This window comes from Chiloscyllium plagiosum, unplaced genomic scaffold, assembly GCF_037043375.1.
Source record: "Chiloscyllium plagiosum isolate Xiang-an unplaced genomic scaffold, Cpla_swu_hap1 HiC_scaffold_37, whole genome shotgun sequence".
Classification (NCBI taxonomy): domain Eukaryota; kingdom Metazoa; phylum Chordata; class Chondrichthyes; order Orectolobiformes; family Hemiscylliidae; genus Chiloscyllium; species Chiloscyllium plagiosum.
The window spans coordinates 8,777,638-8,801,445 of NW_028270175.1; the positions used below are offsets into that span (position 1 = coordinate 8,777,638).

Sequence of the window (23,808 nt, forward strand, 5' to 3'; positions counted from 1 at the left end):
CTTTATTCGGCCCCTGTTCCCGATCCACAATTAATTTCCTTGGAACTTCCTGCAGTAAGTACTGAGGCAAAGTAAGTGTTCAACATAACTGCCATTTCCCCATAGTCATTGACAATATCTCTTTCAGAGCTGAAAAATGTGTTGCTGGAAAAACGCAGGAATCCTGAAGAAGGGCTTATGCCCGAAACGTCGATTCTCCTGCTCCTTGGATGCTGCCTGATCTGCTGTGCTTTTCCAGCAACACATTTTTCAGCTCTTGATCTCCAGCATCTGCAGTCCTCACTTTCTCCTAATATCTCTTTCAGTCATTTTCAGTCTTGAGGGGGCCAATATTACTCCAATTTTCCCTTCTTGTCGATTTTGATGTCTCTGGCAAGTTTCTTTTCATAATCCCTTTTAGTAGTTTGTTATAAGCTGCTTTGTGGCCCATTGCTGGTTTTAAGTCTTTCCCACTCAGCAGAATCAGTGCTTTCTGTTTGACTTTGGTAAATCCTTTGTTTTAGTTTTAAGCTGCCCCTTATCTATATTTGTCCATGGCGAAGTGGAGCTTTTCTATCTCAGGGGTATAAACTGGTCTTTGCAATATAGGTTGACAAATCATAGACCAGGTTTCTGTACTTTGTAATTATTGCAATTCATTATAAATAAATAGATTCCACATACTGATAAACAATATGAATTGTTGACATGTGCCTGAAACGACGATTCTCCTGCTCCTCAGATGCTGCCTGACCGGCTGTGCTTTTCCAGTGCCACACTTTTTTGACTGTGTGCAATATCTGCAGTCCTCACCTTCACCGATATGACTCTATTGGTTAAAGCCCTAACCTCCTTTCAACCTCCCATCGACGCACAGACTAGGAGATAAAAAGAAGCATGCATGTGATGGGCCGAGGAAAAGGTTGGGAAGACAGTTAAATGGTCCTTGTTCACAAGGTACACTGAGATGGTCCTTTTGGCTTGTCAAGATGTGTTTCACCTTGATTCTTCCTCAAATATTTTCACTTCTTTGCAAATCCCTGCAGTGTGGAAATAGACCATTGAATCCACCCAGACCTCCCCCCTACCCTATCCCTGTCACCCTGAATATCCCACCTAACTTATAAATCCCTGGATGCTGTGGTCAATTTAGCGTGGCAAATCCACCTAACATGCACATCTTTAGACTGTGGGAGGAAACCCACGCAGACACAGGGAGAACGTGCAACTCCAAAGGTAGTCACCCGATGGTGGAATTGAACCCAGGTCCTTGGTGTTGCGAGGCAGCAGTGCTAACCACTGAGGCAATTGCTGTACAGGATGGCTGGTTCATGCTTATAAAGTCCCTGGCTTGCTGGTTGTTTTCACCAACTACTGAGGGAATGTTAAATTGGCTTTCTTTGGGCTTAAGGTGGTTTTTACTGGGGAGGAAAAAAAGGCAGTAGCTGCCCTTGCAGAAATGGCTTTTCCCAAATATTCACAGTCCTAAGCTGGGAGCCAGTCCCTTAGTTGTTCGCAGGCAGAAGGCCTTGGTCATCACTAACTGATCACTTGTTCATAGAACAATCAACCAAATAATACTGGCAGAAGTTTCATTCATACGTAGCCCCTGGTTCCAGCTCGTCTATAACCATACTTCCACTATTGCTTGAAGAAGCAGCTGTGTCGGCAGAACTTAGAATGGGTGACACATTACTTGTTTCTTTTTAAGTGAGCAATCCTTCAATGATCCTTGGTTTTTAAAGCTGTTCTTTCCCATTTCAGTCCACAATCAAAATTACAGAAAAAATAAAACTAATGCATCTTTACAGAAGAAAGAAGGCTAAGTGGGCTAATTTCCAGATTCGTTGGTGTGGGCAAATTGTGAATGAAATGCTTTCACTGTTTTGCATATTGAAGATAAATAATCTTTGTATTATCACAAGAGTGAAGATGGAGAGTGAAGAAGTTGCTTTTTATGCAATGTTAATGCAATATGGGATATTATTGATCACAGACTGCAACTGAGTTAAAGAGGAGTTCGACTGATATTTGAAAAACATGAATTTAAAATAGCATGTGGAAAGTGAAAAGAATTTGGGGACGGAGATCTCCGTTGGAATGCTAGTATCAGCGCTGAAGTGATGGACCAAATGTCATCTGATTGTAATGCTATTCCTATTATAGTTAAACAATAAATGTTGGTGAGTTTCTAAAGGAAGTAAGAAGTTTTTGGAATAACAGTTGCTTCCCCAGACTTTACCTAGATTGGGAACTTGATTAAAAAATTTAAAACTTAGCTGCAAATGTGTTGCTAGAAAAGCACAGCAGGTCAGGCAGCATCCAAGGAGCAGGAGAATCGACGTTTCGGGCATGAGCCCTTCTTCAGAAAACTTAAAGATAACAACTGACCTTTGATTCTAATATTAAAAAAGGATCTGTAATTTGTAGAAAGGCATTGAAAGTAAATTATCATGTTGCTGTGTAAAATTGGAAAACAGCAGTCAAAGCACACTGATTAATAAAATCAATTAGCTTTCTTTTAACATAAACACAGTTTAACAATTTCTGATTTCTGATTCTTTGTACAATGGGGCACTTCAAAATTCTGGAGATGAAGATCTTTGAGATATTATATATACCCAGGCCTTGTCTGCAGGTTCTCTTTTTTTCTTTTGGCCAGCATTCCATTCTGAACAAGTACTATGAAAACATGATGATTTATAGGGTTGATTGTGTAATTATCTTGTGTGCAAAATGGTTGCCTTGATCATTTGACTAAGTCAAAAGAGTCCCTGCCTTTCCCAATATGTAAAGCACTTTAAGTTTTGAAAATATTGATCAGGTGAAATATAAATGGTCATCTTCTCTTCCCCCTTTACTAAAAGTACATGCCCTGCATCTTTGCCGTTTTCACCCTGCTTTCAGATAAAATTGCGATAAACCTTTGTTTGCATCTCTAGGCAAGGGATCCGTTAATTTTTAATTTAGTGAAGTGTTACCTACACGTTTTGTCCTTTACCGTCAACGTACGTAAGGTATTATGAGATTTTATTATGCTTGATATTCAGGTACGTTCAGTAGCAGCACTGTCGTATCTGCAAAATGCAATGTAGAAATTCAGCAAAGCAGCATCTGCCAAACTCATGAATGTTTCCATCTGGAAGGACAAGAGTAACAGATACATGGGACACCACCACTGCAAATTCATCTCAAAGCCATGCACCATTCTGATTTTGAAATATGTCACCGATTCATCAGTGTTGCTGGGCCAAAATCCTGGAGTTCTCTCCATTGCAGCACTTATGCTCCTTTAGAACAAATGAACTGTAGCGGTTCAAGAAGTCCACTAATTGCCACCTTCTCAAGTGGTCAATCAATGCTGGCCCAACCAGTGATGCCCAAATACCATGGAAGAATGGGAAAAAAAAGTAGCATTTGCTGTATAGGCACAAATGCTTAGATCTAAAAGTCATCTTTCCCTGCACCCAGCTCAGTAAAGATCTTACCGTATATATGTAAATACCCTAAATGGGAGGTCTTGTATTGTTTGCCATTAGACTTCATGGTTCAGTTATTTTGTAGTTTTGTATCAGTGCACTTCACAAAATTTAAGTATTAATTTGGTCATACCAAACACACTGATGTAATAAAGTAATCCTATCATAGCCTATCTGAAAACTTCACTACAAATTTCATGACCCTTGTAGAAGGAGTCAACAACACAAAGCTTTTATCCAGAAAATATTTCCCTTCATTCCAACTAAAACTCTAAATAAGCTTTTCTCTTTGTTTCTTATTTTTGTAGCATTCCTGCTATGCAATGATATTTAAATGGCAGCTGTCCCTCCTGACTCTAGCCCTGGCGGCAATTGCTGATTTTTAAACCTCCTTCCTCCTGCTGTCTCTAAAATTAAATCAGCTTTGGGAGCCTACATTGAAGTTGGCAGTCAGGAGGGAAAGTTGGCATTTAAATATCAGCTGTGTTAGAGGCGAGAATGTACTCCTAATATTATTGCTGCTGGCATTAATGTCTTTGAAAAATTTCTTTATTAAGAAGAGAAAGCTGACAGAAATTGTGACCCTTATATACAATTTCCATCCCATCTCTAGTTTTATCCCAAAAATCAGTAATCTGGAGCTTACCCATAGTTTAACAGAGAAGTGCAATCAGAGCTGTGCAATAGGGACTCGATTTATGTTTGTTCTGTATCCATGGGGAGTATGTTTATTTTTGTTAAGCCACATTGTCATATATATACTTTGCAAAAGTCAATCTTGTGCACGATATTTGGCTTGAAAGATTGTAATTTTTTTTATTTAGCTTGTACGGCAACTTTAGTTTTCAGGAATTCAAGCTCATGAGCTGCCCCATTCCGAGGATCCTTTCACATTTTCACGGGAAAAAGTGGAATAGAAGATGCTATCCAGGAAAGCCTTGGTATTGATTTGTTACGAATTGTGTGAACTGATGTATTAATATCACCCTTGAGAACATCTAAATTACAGTTGCTGTGGCTCAGGATGAAATGGAGCAGATTTTACAACTGTAGTGGATCAGGTCTCACAAAGGTAGACCCATCTGTGTCCTCACAACAGACCTGTGCATCTGAACAATCTGTGCACTTATTCTTGAAAGATCAGCCCATCCATGTTATTACTGTAGAACATTAAGAATTCTTTGATATTATTAACCTCCAAAACAATTTACTGTTTGTTTAATGAAAAATATTTTAACTTACTATGTTACTATCTTATTTAACTGTTGTACTTTGTGGTCAACAATTAATTATCACTTGGTAGAATTTAATGTCACAATCATAAATCATTTGGACTTCCTTAGTTAAACAGAGCATACTAATACCTAGACATTTGGTAGCAATAGTTGGAACAATAAAGTTGGAAAAACCATCTGTACAGGTCCTTATTTGAACCATTGAATGAGGTTGCTGTATTGTGATCGTGAAATCAATTATTTGTTGAGAAGTAGCAAGCAAGCCACCTCAGTGCCGGAGAATGGCTGTCTCATTTTAAGAATGAATCTAGCCATCAGCCCTTGACTTTCAATGGCATTCCTAGAATTTGTGGAGTAGGGCTGAGGAGTGGCATTTGGAGTTTAATTTAGGTAAATGTGAGGTTCTGCATTTTGGAAAGGCAAATCAGAGCAGACCTAGACACTTAGTGGTAAGGTCCTGGGGGAGTTTTGCTGAATAAAGAGACCTTGGAGTACAGGTTCATTGTTCCTTGAAAGGAGAGTCCCAGGTAGATATGATAGTGATGAAGGCGTTTATTATGTTTTCCTTTATTGGTCAGTGCATTGAGCATAGGAGTTGGAAGGTCATGTTACAGCTGTACATGACATTGGTTCGGCCACTTTTGGAACATTGTGTGCAATTCTGATCTCCCTCCTATTGGAAGGATGTTGCAAAACTTGAAAGGGTTCAGAAAAGATTTGCAAGGATTTTGTCAGGTTTGGAGGATTTGAGCTGTAGGGAGCGGCTGAAAAGATTGGGGGCTGATTCTTTAAAAGGGATCTAAAGGGGAACTTTTTCATGTCGAGGTGGTGTGTATATAGAATGAGCTGCCAGAGGAAGTGGCGGTGGTTGGTACACTTACAACATTTAAAAGGCACCTGAATGGGTACATGAATAGGAAGGTGTAGGAAGATTTGGGCCAAGTGCTGGAAAATGAGATTGGATTAGTTTAGGATATCTGGTTGGCATAGATGAGTTGGACCGAAGGGTCTGTTTCCGTGCTGTTCATCTCTATGACTCTATATAAATACTATAGCTACAAGAGCAGGTCAGATTTTTAGGAGTCTTGCAGCAAGTTACTCACCACCTGTTCTATCTCAGTTGTGCGCAAATGCTCCAAGGTTCCAGGTACAACAAACGGCACGCATGCTAATTGCAGTATTGATTGTCTAATTCCAGTTGCTGCCACACACAGGCCTTGGAGGCCCATGCAGATGGAAAGAAATTTAGAGAGAATGCTGCTCATGATCCCACAAAACTTGTCTGCCATGTATAAGGCACAAGTGCAGTGGAATGTTCCATACTTGCCTGACCGATTACACCTCCCACAACACTCAAGCAGCTTAATGTCATTCAGGACAAAGCAGCTCCCTTGATTTACATCACATCCCACAAACATTTACTCCTTGCTCGACTAACACTCAGCTGCTGGTCCAGTTAGTGATGCCCACATTCCACAAATAGATTAGGAGTATTTATCTTATTCATCACATGTGTTTACCACTCATTTGCTGAGAATGAGTCTCTTAATCCTGAGAGTATAGTTTACTCGAGAATAATTTAGTTCTCACAGAAGCAGCGTTGGATTCATGTTAAAATTCGTGTTCAAATTAAAATGCATTCTGCTTGAAATATTGCAAATGATTGTCCAGATTAATTGTTTCAAAAGTTTAAAATATTTAACATGATGTTATGGTTGGTGGGAAAATTGTTCAACTTTAAAAAATGACTCATTTAAAGAAAGTTCATTGTAGATGTGTGTGTGAACATCTACTTAGCAATTTGGCACTTAGATGTGCTTTGCCAGGTTATTATATTTCTGTGCCTCCACCTACAACTGTCATATCTTCTGACTAAGGCAGCTGGCTGATGTCTTTTTTTTGAATGCTGCTTGGAACTGAATGGGCGATGAACAAAAGCAGTGTGGGTTGGCTTAACTTCATGATTAGTCCCATTTTAACATAATTTAGCATGATCTATTCTTGTAAGCTTTCTGCTTGAACAGGTTTATATTTAGGGTGCAATTTATAAAATTGCACCCTTGTAATTTCTATCTCTGTAGCTTCTAATGACATTGTGACTGCTTTGTGGATGATTTCTGCAATCATCCATCATGCTAAATTTTTGCAGTCTTTACTAATAATAACTGTCATCTACTCTTATTAATATACATTTCTTCTCCTGTTTCTTTGTCCTTTATGGCTTTAAGTCTGCCCTCATACAAGCTACCTCCCCTACATTGATGCAATAGCATTGGCATGTTTCTAGAACTCTGGTAAAAGTGCCCTTGGTCTGATTTGGAGATGCCAGTGTTGGACTGGGGTGTACAAAGTTAAAAAACACACAACACCAGGTTATAGTCCAACAGGTTTAATTGGAAGCACACTAGCTTTTGGAGCGTTGCTCCTTCATCAGGTGATAGTAGAGGACTCAATCCTAAAACACAGAATTTATAGCAAAAATTTACAGTGTGATGTAACTGAAATATACATAAACAACCAAGGTATTTTTGAATGTATAAATTTTCTCCACTTATATGCTTCCTGTCAATACACACCAAACTGAAAGTTGTCCAGTGACCTCCACTGGATAATGTGGACATTGGGTGTAGGCACAGTTGGGTATTTTACTGCTGTTGCTCTGAGCCAGGCATAAAGACTGAGTATTTGGATGAACTACTTAATGATTGCGGGTATCAATATCCGCACTGCCTTTGGAGACAATATTTTGTAAATGGTAGAACAATGTCAAAGGGTGGGGTGTATAGAATTTAAATTTTAAATTTAGATTTCATGATTTCTTTGATTTTTATGTTTGCATTCTTCCCAAATAAAATGTATTGCAGCATCTATTGGCGGTGCTATTTTAAAGATTTTTTTTGCTAAATGGATGTGCTTAAAATGTGTGTTGGCTCAATAAAAGTTACGAATGTGATTTTCAGACTTTTTTAACCAGTCAATTTGTAGAGGCCTGGCATCCCTGGCAAGTTTATGAAACATTTCTCCCATGACAGTAATTCATGTCAAAAGCAGCAAAATACAAGTGAAACTCTGTGCTCATTATAGTTTTGGAAAATATAGTTGTCACTGAGTGAAAGGAATAAGTTTGCTGCTTAAATTGAGCACAATTGTTCATTTAATGCAAGCTCCGCTTGTTGCAGTTTGCATATTTTGTGAGAGTACTGTAATCTGTTTGTATAGTCCCTAGAAAAGCAATTGCCTTTAGACTTGCAACAAGTAAAATTAAATAAGTGGACCAACAAACAATTTGAACTTCTATTAGAGAGTGCCCATTTCTTTTTTGTGCTGTGTAAAGCCAGCAATGCAACTTCATCGGAGATATTCCAAGATAAAAATGATTTGTGATGGTTAAACTTGTATAAACAATAAATATTAGTTTCATATTGTTTTCTCTTCAGTCTTCGATTTTGTTCAAAGCTGGTCTCACTTCAACAGGCACATGCTGCCCTTTTGTACATCATGCAAGTTCCCATTCTTAATGTGGATTCTGACAATGAGTGTAAGACTAATTCATAGTCTTTCATAGTTCAGCTCATTCCAATTCAATAATGCTAAGTTACTGTACGACGGTCAGGAACAAAATCCAAGCTGATTGTATTGTCTCCCATCTACTCCAATTGCAGCCTAGCAAAGCTGGGGTAATTTGTCACTTTATTGATAACTTTACTGAAGTCAGCTAAACGAGTATGAACTAAAGACTGGAGTTTTGTTGACATCCCTCAGCTTGTTTAGCACAGGAAAACACTTTGGAATTTTGCCCATATACTGTTAACCTTTTAAATGTGAAAGAAAGTCTGCAGAGAAAATGTAATTTCAGCATTGTGTTCTCTTACTCATGTTTACTTGTTCATGAAGTATGTATCTCTTAATGTTGGTAAAGTAACTCCAAAAATGAACTGTTATTACCTTGTAGGTATTTTCAAAACAACTTGTTGAGAAATGTTATTACATTGCCTCTCGAGCAGGTGGAACGTGAATCTGGGTCTGATGGCTCAGAGGCAGGGACATTATTACTACACCATAAGAGCCCTCATGGAGCCCTTATCTCGTATGCTTCCCAAAACTGGAGAGAATGAACTCACCAAGTGCTTTAATTATAATTGCTATACATAAGCCTATGGTATAATTACTTGAGAGGAAGACATCACAAGTCATACATATTGTGTCTGTTATTTTGTATTACTTAGACTGTCAGATGTTATTATGTGAATACTATTGCTATCTAAATATTCAGGGGAAGAAAGAGTGTTTACATTGTGTTTTACTGTCTGTCTACCTTAGTTCATTTTGCTAAATTTGAAGTGCCTTTGTGCAATATTTATACAACCTATGACAATAACAGAAAAGTATGCTTTGAAAAGGATTTGTACTTCCTCCCCAATATGTCCTTTTGCTTCATGTAACTAGTCTGGCATTTCCCACGAATCACAGCTTTAAGCCTTCATTCAAATCTCAAGGAATCCATTCGTTTCATTTGACATTCTTCCATTGCCTCAAAATTTGGCAAAATCTTAACCCTTTGGACTTATTATCTAATTGTTTAAGTTCAAAGATACTAAACAAAGAAATGGGTGAGTCTGATTTGTCATCACGGCCAGTATACTCCTTGCATACATGCTCCCATTTTGCTCATTTCAACACTTAACTGTTGTGTGTTATGGGAAATTGTTTTCTTTGCTGCAACACACATCTAGCAGTTGACAAGTATGAGGGAATCCAGTTTATTTAAGGATAGTTTTATTTTCTTTTTGAGTATTTTGGTTTTATGCGTCATAGAATTTTTTCCCCATGCAACAACAGTCAGCAGTGAATTTCCTTTAATACCCCTGTGCTTTGTCCATATATATTTTGGTTCTGAGCTTTAGCCCATGAGTAATACACAGAGTTACTGTATTTAAAATAAATGTTTTACTTATATTTTGAATTACCTATGTTAATAGCTTATTGTCATCAAGTGAAATAGGCTCACAAGCTAAATAAAGGCTAATGTTTATATTTTGAATTACCTATGTTAATAGCCATGTTTTATTTTGGGAAGTAAGTGAAAACCACGTAGAAAAACACACAAGAACAAATAAAATGCTATGCGTGGGAATACTAGCCATGAAAAGATGCACAAAGTGCTGTGTAAACCATTAATTAAACTTGTGTAATTGAATGTTGAGAAAGCAATCCATTTTCGGATGCGCAAGACAAATGCATTAAGAAAATCATTAAACATTCCAGCCAAAACACAGTAACAGATTCACTTAATAAAGTTAAGTGTATACACCCGTAATTGATACAGGAAGAAATTTTAAATTTAATATGCACGTACCAAAACATTATCAAAGAAGCTATGTGCTTCATGTATCTTGAAGATATAAATTCTAATCTGATTTGGGTGATAGCTTGCATAGAAATCTGAATGAACTAATGGTAGTCAGCATTTGTAATGGCATAATATTGGGGCAGCTTATCATTTGGACGTTCGTAGAAGCTGCTTTTTAATGTTGCTTCTTAAAAAAAAAAAGTCAAGGATTGTTTTATTGTTGAAACTAAAGTTTTGACTGAGGTCTGTATTTAAATGACCATAAACAAATTATGTTGTTGAAGATCTTTCTGTATCAGCAAAATAAATGTCAAGTGGAAACAAAAAGCCATGGCATTAATATCATGTCTCCTGTATACACATGGGATCTCAAAATGCTTTACAATCATAACATAGAACGTTACAGTGCAGTACAGGCCCTTTGGTCTTCGATGTTGCGCGACCTGTGAAACCAATCTAAAGCCCATCTTACCTACACTATTCCATTATCATCCATATGTTTATCCAATGACCATTTAAATACTCTTAAAGTTGGTGAGTCAACTACTGTTGCAGGCAGTATGTTCCATGCCCTTACTACTCTGAGTAAAGAACAGACCTCTGACATCTGTCCTGTATCTATCACCCCTCAATTTAAAGTTATGTCCCCTCGTGCTAGCCATCACCATCTGAGGAAAAAGGCACTCACTGTCTACCCAATCTCATCCTCTGATCTGATCCTCTATCTAATCCATCGCGTATGTCTCTATTTAGTCACCTCTCAACCTTCTTCTCTCTAACTAAAACAATCTCAAGTCCCTCAGCCTTTCCTCATAAGAGCTTCTCTCCATACCAGACAACATCCTGGTAAATCTTCTCTGCACCGTCTCCAAAGCTTCCAAATCCTTCTGATAATGTGGCAACCAGAACTGTACATAATACTCCAAGCGCAGCCGCAGCAGAAGTTTGTACAGTTGCAACATGATGTCATGGCTCCGAAACTCAATCCCTCTAACAATAAAAGCTAACACACAGTATGCTTTCTTAACAACCCTATCAACTTGACTGGCAACTTTCAGGGATCTATGCACATGGGTGCCGAGATCACTCTGCTCATCCACACTACCAAGAATTTTACCATTAGCCCGGTACTCTGCATTCCTGTTACTCCTTCCAAAGTAAATCACCTCACACTTTTCCACATTAAACTCCATTTGCCACCTCTTAGCCCAACTGTGCAACTTATCTATGCCTCTCTATAACCTGCAACATCCTTCCGCACTGTCCACAACTACACTGATCTTAGTGCCATCCGCAAATTTACTAATCCATTGTTCTACACCCTCATCCAGGTCATTTATAAAAATTACAAACAGCAATGACCCCAAAACAGATCCTTGCAGGACACCACAGTAACTGAACTCCAGGATGAAACTTCCCATCAACCACCACCCTCTGTCGTCTTACAGCTAGCCAATTTCTAATCCAAACCGCTAAATCACCCGTAATCATGTGCCTCCATATTTTCTGCAATAGCCAACAGTGGAGAACCTTATCAAATGCCTTACTGAAATCCATATGCACCACAACAACCACATTACCCTCATCCACTCATTTAGTCACCTTCTCAAAGAACTCAGCAAGGTTTGTGAGGCACGACCTACCCTTCACAAAACCATGTTGACTATCGCTAGTCAAATTATTCGTTTCTAGGTGAATATAAATCCTATCTCTTATCATCCTTTTCAACACTTTACCCAAAACCAAAGTAAGACTCACTGGTCTGTAATTAGCAGGGTTTTCTCTACTCCCCTTCTTGAACAAGGGGACAACATTTGCTATCCGGCAGTCTTCTGGCACTATTCCTATAGACAATGACGACTTAAAGATCAAAGCTAAAGGCTCTGCAGTCACCTCCCTACCTTCCTAGAGAACCCTAGGATAAATCTCATTCAGCCCAGGGGACTTAGCAATTCTGGAAAGAATGAAAATAGATAACACCTCCTCCTCATGAGCCTTAATTCCATCTAGTCTAATAGCCTATATCTCAGTATTCTCATCAACAATGTTGTCTTTTTCCAGTGTGAGTACTGATGAAATATATTCATTTAGCGTCTCCCCTATCTCCTTGGACTCCACGCACAACTTCCCACTACTGTCCTTGACTGGCCCTAATTTTACTCTCGTCATTCTTTTATTCCTGACATACCAATTGAAAGCTTTAGGTCTTCCTTGATCCTACCTGCCAAAGGCTTCTTGTGTACTCTACTGGCCCCTCTTGACTCTCTTTAGGTCCTTCCTGGCTAACTTGTAACTCTCAAGCACCCTAAACTGAGCCTTCATGTCCACATAAGCCTCCTCCTTCCTCTTGACAAGAGATTCAACTTGTTTAGTAAACCACGGTTCCCTCACTTGATCACTTCCTCCCTGCCTGACAGGTACATACTTATCAAGGACACACCGTAGCTATTCCTTGAACAAGCTCCACATTTCACTTGTGCTCATCCCCTACAGTTTCCTTCCCCATCCTATGCATCCTAAATCTTGCCTAATCACATCATAATAGCCTTTCCCCCAGCTATAACTCTTGCCCTGCAGTATATACCTATCCCTTTCCATCACTAAAGTAAAAGTAATCAAATTGTGGTCACTATCTCCAAAGTGCTCACCTATCTCCAAATCTAACAGCTGGCCTAGTTTATTACCCAGTACCAAATCCAGTGTGGCATGCCTCTTGTTGGCCTATCTACATGATGTCAGGAAACCCTCCTGCACACATTGGACAAAAACTGACTCATCTCAAGTACTCAAACTCTCGTGTTTCTAGTCAATATTTGGAAAGTAAAAGTCCCCCGTAACACCTACCCTGTTACTTTTGCTCCTATCCAGAATCATCTTTGCAATCCTTTCCTCAATTTCTCTGGAACTTTTGGGAGGCCTATTGAAAACACTCAACAGGGCGACATCTCCTTTTCTGACCACCCCTTTCCTCTTTCTAACCTCAGCCCATATTACCTCAGTAAATGAGTCCTTATCAAATGTCCTTTCCGCCACTGTAATACTGTCCTTGACTAACAATGCCACACCTACCCCTCTTTTACCACCTTCCGTGTTCTTACTGAAACATCTAAACCCTGGAACCTGCAACAACCATTCCTGCTCTATCCATGGCTCTGAAAAGGCCACAACATCAAAGTCCCAGTTACCAACCCATGCTGCGAGGTCAACCACCTTATTCCGGATGCGACCGCTATTGTCAGAAACATTGTAGCCAGTTTTCCACATAAGTGGAAAACTTAAACAATGATTTAAGCCAGGCCTAATCGTCTGATTTTGTCACTGCCAATAACTTTCAGTTTTTTTAAAATGCTGTGCTGTCTTTTCTGTCCATCTGAGGGCAGAAGGGCCTCCGTTTAATCTCTCAAAAATATGGTAGTTCTACAATGCAGCACTCCATCAATAATGTACTGGAGTGTCAGTTTTACTTTTTGCACTCCAGTCTTGAAATGGAACTTGAACCCACAACCTTCTGACTCATACAACAGCCTAAGCTACTCAGCTACCGACTGACCTCTGGTTGGCAAATGCTGGAAATGCTTAACTGGGCAAGCAATGGTTATGAAGCGAGAAGCATGCTAACTTTTTGATGTTAATAGCCATTGGTTATAACTGTTTTGATGAAAATTGAAAGATCTTCAATCTGTAATATTAACTTGGTTTCTTTTTCCTCAGATACTACCAAACCGCTGTGTATTTCCACCATTTTATGTTTTTATTTCAGATTTCCGACATCTGCAGCATTTTACTTTGATATGCAAACTTTTACATCAAGATATTCTTTTTATGTTTAGGCTGAAATCTGTGCTCGTCAATCGTCTAATGCCCAAGGAAGACTTCGTAATCTACTACCTGAACCAGTAAGATCACATGTAGTACCCCAGGATGCTCTTTTATAACTGATTAGCCAGCCTGGCTCATTAATAGAATTTGAAATATGGAACTGTTATTGGGCTGGGGATTCTGCTCACTCTATTCCAGATAACATTGCAAATGGATCCCTAACTGGGAGAGTAATTCTGGTTTGATAGGTCGCAGGAAGTGTGCCATTGCAGATAGACTGTCCAGTTTAGTCAGTTAATCTGTAGTAGTACTCTGGTCATCCTTGGGACCCAAAGCTTTCTGCACTTGCAAAGTGGGGAGAGGGTGGGTACACTCTTAAGTGGCTGGATTAAAGACTGCCAGGTGTAGTGATGGAGTTACATACATGCCCATAAATATGTATTAAAAAACTTGGATTATTTATTGTCAAAAGTAATCTTTCTTTTCTTGCTAAAGGTATATTTTCTAGAATAGTATTTATTAATTCACTGAAACTAATGTTACTAGATCAGTTTTCAGGACTCTGTCCATTAGAAGAAATTGACATTGAAGTTGCATGTGTGTCAGTTCCTGCATGATGATGTCTCATTATTGTTCTTACATCTGTTCTTCACCAGAATCATTTATGGTTGCTTCTGTGCTAGTTAACACCTACTCATGTTTATATAGCGAGCACATAACTACTATATACTCACTTTGCTATTGGAAATACTCCCTGGTTGCATCACATGTAGTTAACAAGGCAGAAATTTGTACAGAGACAGATTATGGGAACACTAGTTGTGAGAATTAAGTTTTAAGGATGGTCATAGAGGAAAGGAAACGAGTGGAAAGATGTGATTCAGGAAGAGATTTTGAGTTTACCTGCAGATCTGCTATTTGAAAGACAGAGAGGTTAGGGGACATTGTAGAGTTTGGAGTTAGCAGAGCACAGAGCTGAATTGTTCTTTATTCCAAGTGTTATATTTTTTATCTCCATTGTCCTTTTGCAGCCCTTGACATGGTTCATTTCAACCATCCTCCTCTCGTGCCAGTTCCATGCTCTTTCTTGATACCAATCTGCTATTTAATCAAATGGAAATTATATTCAACAATAGTTCTTTTTCCCTACACAAGTATTCAGGGATCTATATTTGGCTTTTTCTTCTTTTGTCATTGGCATGCTGTCCTTTGGTGACATCTCCAAATACATTGAATCAGCTTCAACAAGTACGCAGAAAAAAAAAACCATCGGTATCTCCCCTCCATTGATCTGATATCCAGTTTTGGATGAGTCACAGTTTTCTCCAGTTAATCCCTGGGATGACCTAAATTGTTGCCTTTTATCCTCTGTACCCTTATCGCTGTTGTCCTAGGTCACCCTGCTGATGCTCTTGGGTAAACCTTGTTGCACCAGGTATACATTATTTGACCCAAGCCAAGTTTCTTACCCCATATGCTCTCCAAAAAGCAGCCGCCTAATTTCACCTCTTTAATTGTGTGCTTCAACTCTGTTTCAGACCATCTACCACTGAAATTCTTATAAATCACACAACACCAGGTTATAGTCCAACAGGTTTAATTGGAAGCACACTAGCTTTCAGAGTGACGCTCCTACAATCACCTGATGAAGGAGCGTCGCTCCGAAAGCTAGTGTGCTTCCAATTAAACCTGTTGGACTATAACCTGGTGTTGTGTGATTTTTAACTTTGTACACCCCAGTCCAACACCGGCATCTCCGAATCATGACTGAAATTCTTACGTGTCTTTGTCTTCTCCAATTCAACTTTTCTCTTTTTTTTCAACCCTCCGCTACCCATTCCAAAAGAAGGTATCTAAAACTATGGCTGCTTATAGCATATCCTGCTCAACAATCACCTTCTAATCTTCTATAATGAATGCACAGAACTGTAGACAGTGGAAATCTGAAATACAAAGTATGCTGGAGAAAAATAGCAGGTCTCGCAGCATCTTTACAGGGAAAAACAAAGTTAATGTTCTGAATCTTGTGATCTTTGCTAATGTGCGTTGGCTTCTGGTCCCAATGCCTACAGTTTAAATTTTTCTTCCTTGTACTCAAAATTTTTCATCGCTTTCCTATCGTGTAACCACCTTCAGTGTTACATTACACCCTTTCGAGGTCTGCTGACTCTAAGCTTTTGTCCACCAATTGCAACCTTGTCTCCAGTGACCTTGGATTCATGCTTCAAGTTTCCTGTTGATGCTTTTCTCCATCTCCTCCTTTAGGACCTCTTAATATAACTGACTATTTTGGCCATGCTTTTTATTTCTCTTCTTTGATTTGACAATAATTTATTTTCCATTGGGTTGTTTTCTGTGTTAGGGGTGAAATATCAAGTTTTTGCTCTTTGTGCAAGGGCACATCTTTCTCTTTTCTTAGTGTTCGAGTCACCTCTGTGTTTCTGGCGATCTGTGGTTAGATGAATAGTTTGCCTTTCTTTATCACTGAAGTGAAATTAATGTAAATGTGCAACCTACAGTGCTAACCTTTTGAAATAATTGCATTCCCAACATGTAACAGAATGTGGTATCAAGGAACACTTTAAGAGTCAGATCTCTTAAGGTTCATTTTTGCACTTAGAGACTTCTGAGTTAATTCATCATTGAAATGTTTACCTAGTTTAAATTGCTGCTGCACCATAAAACCAGTGAAATGTCCATGTGATTACTAATTTTCTCATTTTAATCATCCATAAAAAACATGAAGCATAAAAAGCAAAATAAAAGCTTACACGGGCAGAAAATAGCAGCCCATTCCAATCACCCAGATGTGTGTATATTGGAATGATGACTGACCCTCGGGCAATTGAACTCAACTTCCTTTTTATGTAATAACATTAGGGTCTGGCTGTTTATACAAAACTAACTCCTTTATGGTTTTAAAATAAAACCTCGAGTTGTGAAACAAGAATATCATTTGCAATGCATCTCATATGGTGCAGCGTTTCAAAAAGCAATTTTACTTGTGGAATGGTTGATATATTTAAGCCTGTGGGCACTTAGAATGTAAATGGAGTTAATTTCATAGTACACGAACAGTACCTAAATTAATGCATTATTTTAAAATGAAATATCTCAGAAACTGCAAATGATGTTTGGAAGGATATTGCAATATGTGCTATTTATATCATGTATACATTGGAAGTGTGGAGAAATAAAACATGAGGATGCACTTGCTATTGCTTTTGTTTCTAACAGTTGCTCTGGTTATTTTGTTACCACCATAATGCATGGAAGTAATGTACAGTATATTCTTCATAGTTTATATTAGAGATGCAAGTTTGTCCCTTTGCTAAACTGTTGTACAAGGATAATGCATGGTAGCTGGGATAGCCAAGAATTATTTATCACCTAACTGCTCAAGGACATGATGCATATTTATACTTCAATAGTGTTAGCTGTTGATTGTGTTTTCAACAGAAAATTATTCTAAACAATGCTTCCAGAAATGGGTACAGTGGCAAAGAAATTCTGTCGTGGGTATCATTGGAGTGACTATGTTGATGACAAATTTTGAATGTGTTAAGAAATTTAAAATAGAATTCTGGATTTGGTAAACAAAATATCTCTTAACAGTGATGGCTGGGTTGGCATCAAAATAGACATGACCTTGAGAAGGCTGAGAATATTCATAGCTGTGCAGGAGTACATGCTTCTGATATTTCCTTGCTGCTCTTTTGCCATGATGCTTACATTGTAACTGACAAAAAAACAAAGTGCTCTTGTAAACATATTGCTAACATTGATTGTATTTGTAAAAGATTGAAAGATTAGCAATATCTTTCAATGTTTTGGCTGTCCATTTCTTTGCTTTGTTAGGATCTGCTGATCTGGTAATCTCGATGTGATATGTTAGCATAATGAAAGTCATGACATGGAGCTTTGTGTTTGCATGTTGGGTTATAGATCTTGTAGACTAAATTAAGATGTCAAATTTCAAAAAACTGCTGAGCACCTTCCAGTAATAATTACCTTAGTTGGTAACTTCAGCTGTTTGAATCTCAATTTCTCTACCAAAGTCTATAAAAGGCCTATGAGGGATTGGTGAGTCAGACAGAGTAAAATTGCATTACTGTATTTTCAGTGACCCTAACTGACTCCCTTGATGCCACATTGATGTAGTTCACACTGAAACTTACCAAGGAAGAAAGAATGGGTGACAGATGCTTCAAGACCATGACATTATGAATAAAGCTTAGTGAGCCCTTTTGGAGCAGAGATCAAGGAGCAGAAAGAAGCATTGAAGGGCAAAGATCAAGGAAGAAAGGAAAGATCAGGAGTGATAGACAAAATAATCTGGGTCTGTTCAATAAGAGAAAATACAACACCAGACATTAGGAAAGAACCTTGTGGAAAATGTAATTGGAGAAGTATAGTTTGCATATTTGTGGTGTGTACATTAGCTGGTGATTTTTTTTTAAGGGTAGAGTCCAGTTAAACCCAGGAAATATTGAAAATATTTCTCTGAATCTTGGTTCCAGCTGTTGTATATTTTCTGGTAGATATTCAAGGAAGGAAGCCTCACTCAAATATATGGGCGGCACGGTGGCACAGTGGTTAAGCACTGCTGCCTCACAGCGCCAGAGACCTGGGTTCAATTCCCGCCTCAGGCGACTGACTGTATGGAGTTTGCACATTCTCCCCGTGTCTGCGTGGGTTTCCTCCGGATGCTCCGGTTTCCTCCCACAGTCCAAAACTATGCAGGTCAGGTGAATTGGCCATGCTAAATTGCCCGTAGTGTTCGGTGAAGGGGTAAATGTAGGGAAATGGGTCTGGGTGGGTGCGCTTCGGCGGGTCGGTGTGGACTTGTTGGGCCAAAGGGCCTGTTTCACACTGTAAGTAATCTAATCTATATGATAAGAAATATGAAAAGCAATTTAGATACATAACAGGAATCCTTGTAAAGCAGATTGAGGGTTTTATACTTGTCAACTGTGTCACGATACTTTTATTTATTGGATATTGCCCTAACCTCTGCCAGCTCATAATGCAAATAGAGGCGAAGGGAAACCATTCTGCATTTCTGGATCACTTAGCAGTTTTAAGTCCTTCTTTCACAACCTGCACAATGCATTTTAATCTTCTCTAGTTCTGTTGGAAATGCCGTATTCTGTTCCTGATAACAATTAAAGATTGACACCTATGTGTTAAGTTTCAACCATAAATAGCTGTGATATTAAAGGGAGCTTTGAAATTCAAGCAACTAAAATTCACAGTCGTTCCTAAATGATAAAGTACTCTGGCAGGAACAGAAGATGCATGCTTGAATGAAAGAAAATGCACGAGGAATATAGCACCGTATATAGATAACAGATGGCAATGATTCTTTTTAAAGCTGCAATGTAATCTCTTATTTCACATAATTGTTTAAACAACTTTTGCGGTTTACAAGATGTAATCAGAACCTGGTTATAATGTTACATCCTCAGAGAAACACACAAGAAACTGTCAAATCCCACTTTTCGATTTCATTGTTTTATCAGCTCTGACTAGCAGCTTTCTAAATGTGATTGTGTTGCACTTTGTGATGGCATCTAATTATGTGAGGCAGTTCCTGTTGGACTTTGGCATTGGAGGTCTTTGCAGATGATTCCATTTTCCTTCTCATGGCTGTCATTTTACAAATTGCATAAATTCCTAAATTAAGCGCAGAATTAAACTTTGCACAGTAAACAGTAAATGTTTAACTTTTATATAAAAAAAATTTGGATTCAGGAAGATAAACCTTTGAGATTGTGATATATTTATTTAAAGTTATGAGATTTGGTGTTTATAAACAGAGGTGCAAAGTACAGAAACAAAGTAATATTTTATATGTTAATCATTGGGTAGACAGCAGTTAGATTAAAATATTCAATTTGTGTGCCCTATGTTAGGAAGGATTAAGATTGTGTGCAGAGGATGCTGAAGAGATTTGCAAAGATGGTATCGGGGATATGATTTTTAGTTAGCAGAGAAAGTAGAGCACCTCTGCCTTTTTCTTTGGAGGAGAAAAGACCGGTGAGATGATCTGGAAACATAGAAAATTGGAGCAGAAACAAGCCATTCAACCCCTCAAGTTTGTTACACTCGTCAGTTTGATTATGGCTGATCATCATACTTACCTACCCTGTTCCTGTTTTCCCTCCATCCCCTTTTATCCCTTTAACACTAAGAACTATGTCATTTAAAGGTTTGGGTTCATCTGCTTTCTGTGATAGAGAATTTCACAGCCTCCGGTCTCACTGGGTGAAGAAATTTCTCCTCTTCTCAGTCTTAAATAGCCTATCCTATATCCTTAAACTGTGACTCCAGTTTCTGGATTCCCTGCATTTATCCAGTCTAGTCTGGTTAGAATTTTATAGGTGTATATGTGATTTCCCCCTCATTTTTACAAACTTGGGTGAAAATATTCATAAGCAAGCTAGTCTCTCCTCATAAGTCAGTCCTACCATCCCAGGAATGAGTTTGGTAACCTTTATTGATTGCCTTCATATCAGAACTTCCTTCCTCAGATAAAGAGACCCAGACTGCATATAGTCCTGCGGGTATGGTCTCTCAAAGGTCCTGTACAACTTTGCTCCTGTACACTTGAGTCCTCCTGCTGTGAAGTCCAGCATATCATTTGTGGCCTTCATTGCCTGCTGCACCTGCATGCTTACTTTCATTGACTTGGTGTACAAGGACAAATAGGTGTCTTTGCAACTCCCCACCTGATTTATTGCCATTCAGCCAATCTGCCTTCCTGTTTTGCTGCCAAAGTAGATAACCTTACATTTATTGACATTATACTTTGTCTGCAATGCAACTGCCGGCTCATTCAACTTGATAAAAACAATGATTGCAGATGCTGGAAACCAGATTCTGAATTAGTGGTGCTGGAAAAGCACAGCAGTTCAGGCAGTATCCGAGGTCAGTAAAATCGACGTTTTGGGCAAAAGCCCTTCATCAGGAATACTCTATCCACCTCCATAACCAGCGCTCCTCAAACATTCCAGAAGGTTCCCCTGGCCTCTGGAACTGCTCAGACGCCATTAGCCATGCGGCTGGTGCAGCCACCATCCCCACCCTGATTGATGACGTCACTTCTGCCCCCATCATGGCCGCTTCCACAGCTACTTTCACCCCTCACAATTCCTCATGCACCACACATGACATCACTTCTGCCCCTCACATTGTCGCTGATGTCACATGCTCAGTGACTTCCGCCCCCCCCCCCCCCCCCATACTGCCGTGTTTGCTACCACTTCCGCCCCACCAACGCCACTCATCTGCATTCTGCTGACATGCCCCCCACAGATCCCACTGTCACCATCCCTGATCCCCAGAATCCTGAGGGGAACACCACCCCTGCTCTTGACTCTACCCCCATTCCCCCCACCACCACACCAACTTCAGTTACAGGCTCCGCCCCCACTCCCAGCTCCACACCCACATGGGTCCCAGCTCCCAGCCCTGCCGAGTGTTCACCATCCCTCCAGACCTCCCCCCTCACTGAGAACGAACGATCAGTCCTCAGCAAAGGACTCCCCTTCATTCCCCTCCGCCCACAAAAAAGGCCTGTTTTCCTGATGAAGGGCTTTTGCCCGAAATGTCGATTTTACTGCTTCTCGGATGCTGCCTGAACTGCTGTGCTTTTCCAGCACCACTAATCCAGGCTCCTTCAACTTATCTAAATCACTCTGAAGCATCTCTGGATTGCAGTTCACCCTCCCACCCAGCTTTTCATCATCTGCAAATTTAGAAATTATATTTAGTTCCCTCATCTCAATTATTAACATATCTTTCGTGAACAGCTGGGGACCAAGCACTGATCTCAGCAATACTCCTCTGGTCACTGACTGCCACCAAGTCCTACATTCATTTTAGCTTGCTAACCCAATACCATGTGCTTTAATTTTACATGCTTGTGTGGGATCTTAATGAAAGCCTTCTGAAAGTCCAAGTAAACTACCCCCATTGGCTTTCCCTTAGCATCGCTACTGGCTTCCATTAAATCTTTCAAGCATGATTTCCCTTTTGTAAATCCATGTTGACTCTGTCCAATCCTATCACTGTTTTTCAAGTGCTCTGCTGGAAATCTTTTATAATGGACTTTCGCACTTCCCCATAACCTATGCCATACTAACTGGTCTCTAATTTCCTATCTTCCCCCTATGTTCTTTGTTTTTAGAATAATCAGGTTACATTGGTTACCCTCCAATCCATGAGAACTATTCCAGAGCTGTAGAATTTTGAAAGATGACCACCAATGCATCCCTATTTTTAGGGCCACTTCATAACTACTCTGGGATGTAGTTTATAGGGCCCTGGGGATTTCTCCGCCTTTAATCCCATATATTTCCTCAACATCATTTCTCTACGAACTCATTTCCTTTGGTTCCTCCTGCTCACCTGTGTTCCCCAACATTTTTGAGCTGTTATTTTTGTTCTCATTTGTGAAAACAGAACCAAAATATGTATTTAACTGCCATCTCTCTGTTTCCCTACTTTAACTTGCCCTATTTTTGGGTGTAAGGGACTTAGATTTGTCTTAACTAATCTTTTTCTTTTCACATCCCTGTAGAAGCCTTTACAATCAGTTTATCTATTTCCCACAAGTTTATTCTTGTAGTCTGTTTTGCCTCCTCTTTAGTCTTTTGTCCTCCTTTGTTGAAATTTAAATAGCTTCCAGTCCTCCTCTTTTTGCACCAACTTTGATTGGATCATTGGATGTCATACTATCCCTAATTTCCCTTGTTAGTGATGGTTAGCCACCTTTCACGTTTTATTTATGTGCCAGACTGGAATGAAGAATTGTTGCAGTTCCTCCATGCGCTCCTTAAATGTTTGCCATCGCCTGTTCACTGTCATTCTTTTAAGTATTCCCCAATTTATCATAGCCAGCTTGTAACTCGGGTTATTTCAGTTCCTTTATTAAGATTCAGTTATTTGGTTTTCCTTTTTATGAGATTGCGTAGAGACATGCAAAATTGGGAAGGATTTTCATAAAATATTTGGCAAGAAGTGCTGACACTGGTTAATGAGTTAGTGACTAGATGGTACAAAGAGAAGATCTTCAACAGAAAAATTAGTAGAGAAACTTGTGGCATAAAATGTCTGACAGAATCAATGCTGGAACTAGAATCACAGTGTCTTTTGATAGGGAGTAAATGTTTGCAAAATTAAAATTTCTTGAGTTTCAAATTCAATTGTTAAGAAATTGCAGATATTTTGGTTTTATTTATGGATAAATTCCTTTTATTGCTTTGAAGTGTAACTTGATGAGCAACTAGAGTTCATGTTGGTTGATTTCATTATAGATATTGGAATAAAATTCATCATGGGAAAGTTAAAAGATGGTACAAACAGAGGTGATATATTTCACATGCAAAAAGCTTGTGTAAATTTACACATGTATTTGGTAACTGGTTTCAAAGAACTAGTCACTTGCTTGAGCCATCCTTCCATGCTCAGATGTCAGCATCCATTTTTAATTATGAACTTTATTGGATCTTTACAATCATTTTTACTTGTGCATTTATGAAGCCAATTTTTGATTTTATTTGCTAATGTAATTAATCATGCAGATATGAGTTTACCAGTGCTGCCATCAGTTATGGTTGTGTAATCCATCCTGGCAGCATTTTATATCTCAAAGGTTTACAGTTTCAAATCTGATATAAAGCTTTTGGGAATTGCATGTATTTTTCTTTCAAAGCATTGCTATGAATTATTCCATCTAGTATTGGGCTGTCACTAAGGCAGAGACTGTGGTGTGGAATAGGTGGCAACTATTGTACAAAGATATTTTAGGCAGCTCGTAGAGTCAGAGTTGTATAGCACAGAAACAGACTTTGCAATCCAACTCATCTATGCCAGCCAGATAGAGTCATAGAGATGGAAACAGACCCTTTGGGCCAACCTGTCCATGCCGACCGGATATCCC

General features: G+C 39.1%; 1 protein-coding gene across 6 annotated transcripts in view; it reads left to right on the top strand.

Moving 5' to 3' along the window:
* The window catches only part of rerea (arginine-glutamic acid dipeptide (RE) repeats a), a 571,358-nt gene that overhangs the window by 215,972 nt on the left and 331,578 nt on the right, over positions 1-23,808 (top strand). For 5 of the 6 annotated variants that reach the window (XR_006309302.2, XM_043676153.2, XM_043676157.2 and 2 more), the window contains exon 4: positions 13,874-13,939. The exons of the other annotated variant lie outside the window; for it this stretch is intronic. Coding sequence is in view for 4 of the 5 variants with exons in the window: in XM_043676153.2 (XP_043532088.1) it covers positions 13,874-13,939 (66 nt within the window). In the remaining variant the exon portion in view is untranslated. The remainder of the gene's footprint in view (positions 1-13,873; positions 13,940-23,808) is intronic. 6 annotated transcript variants of the gene reach the window in all.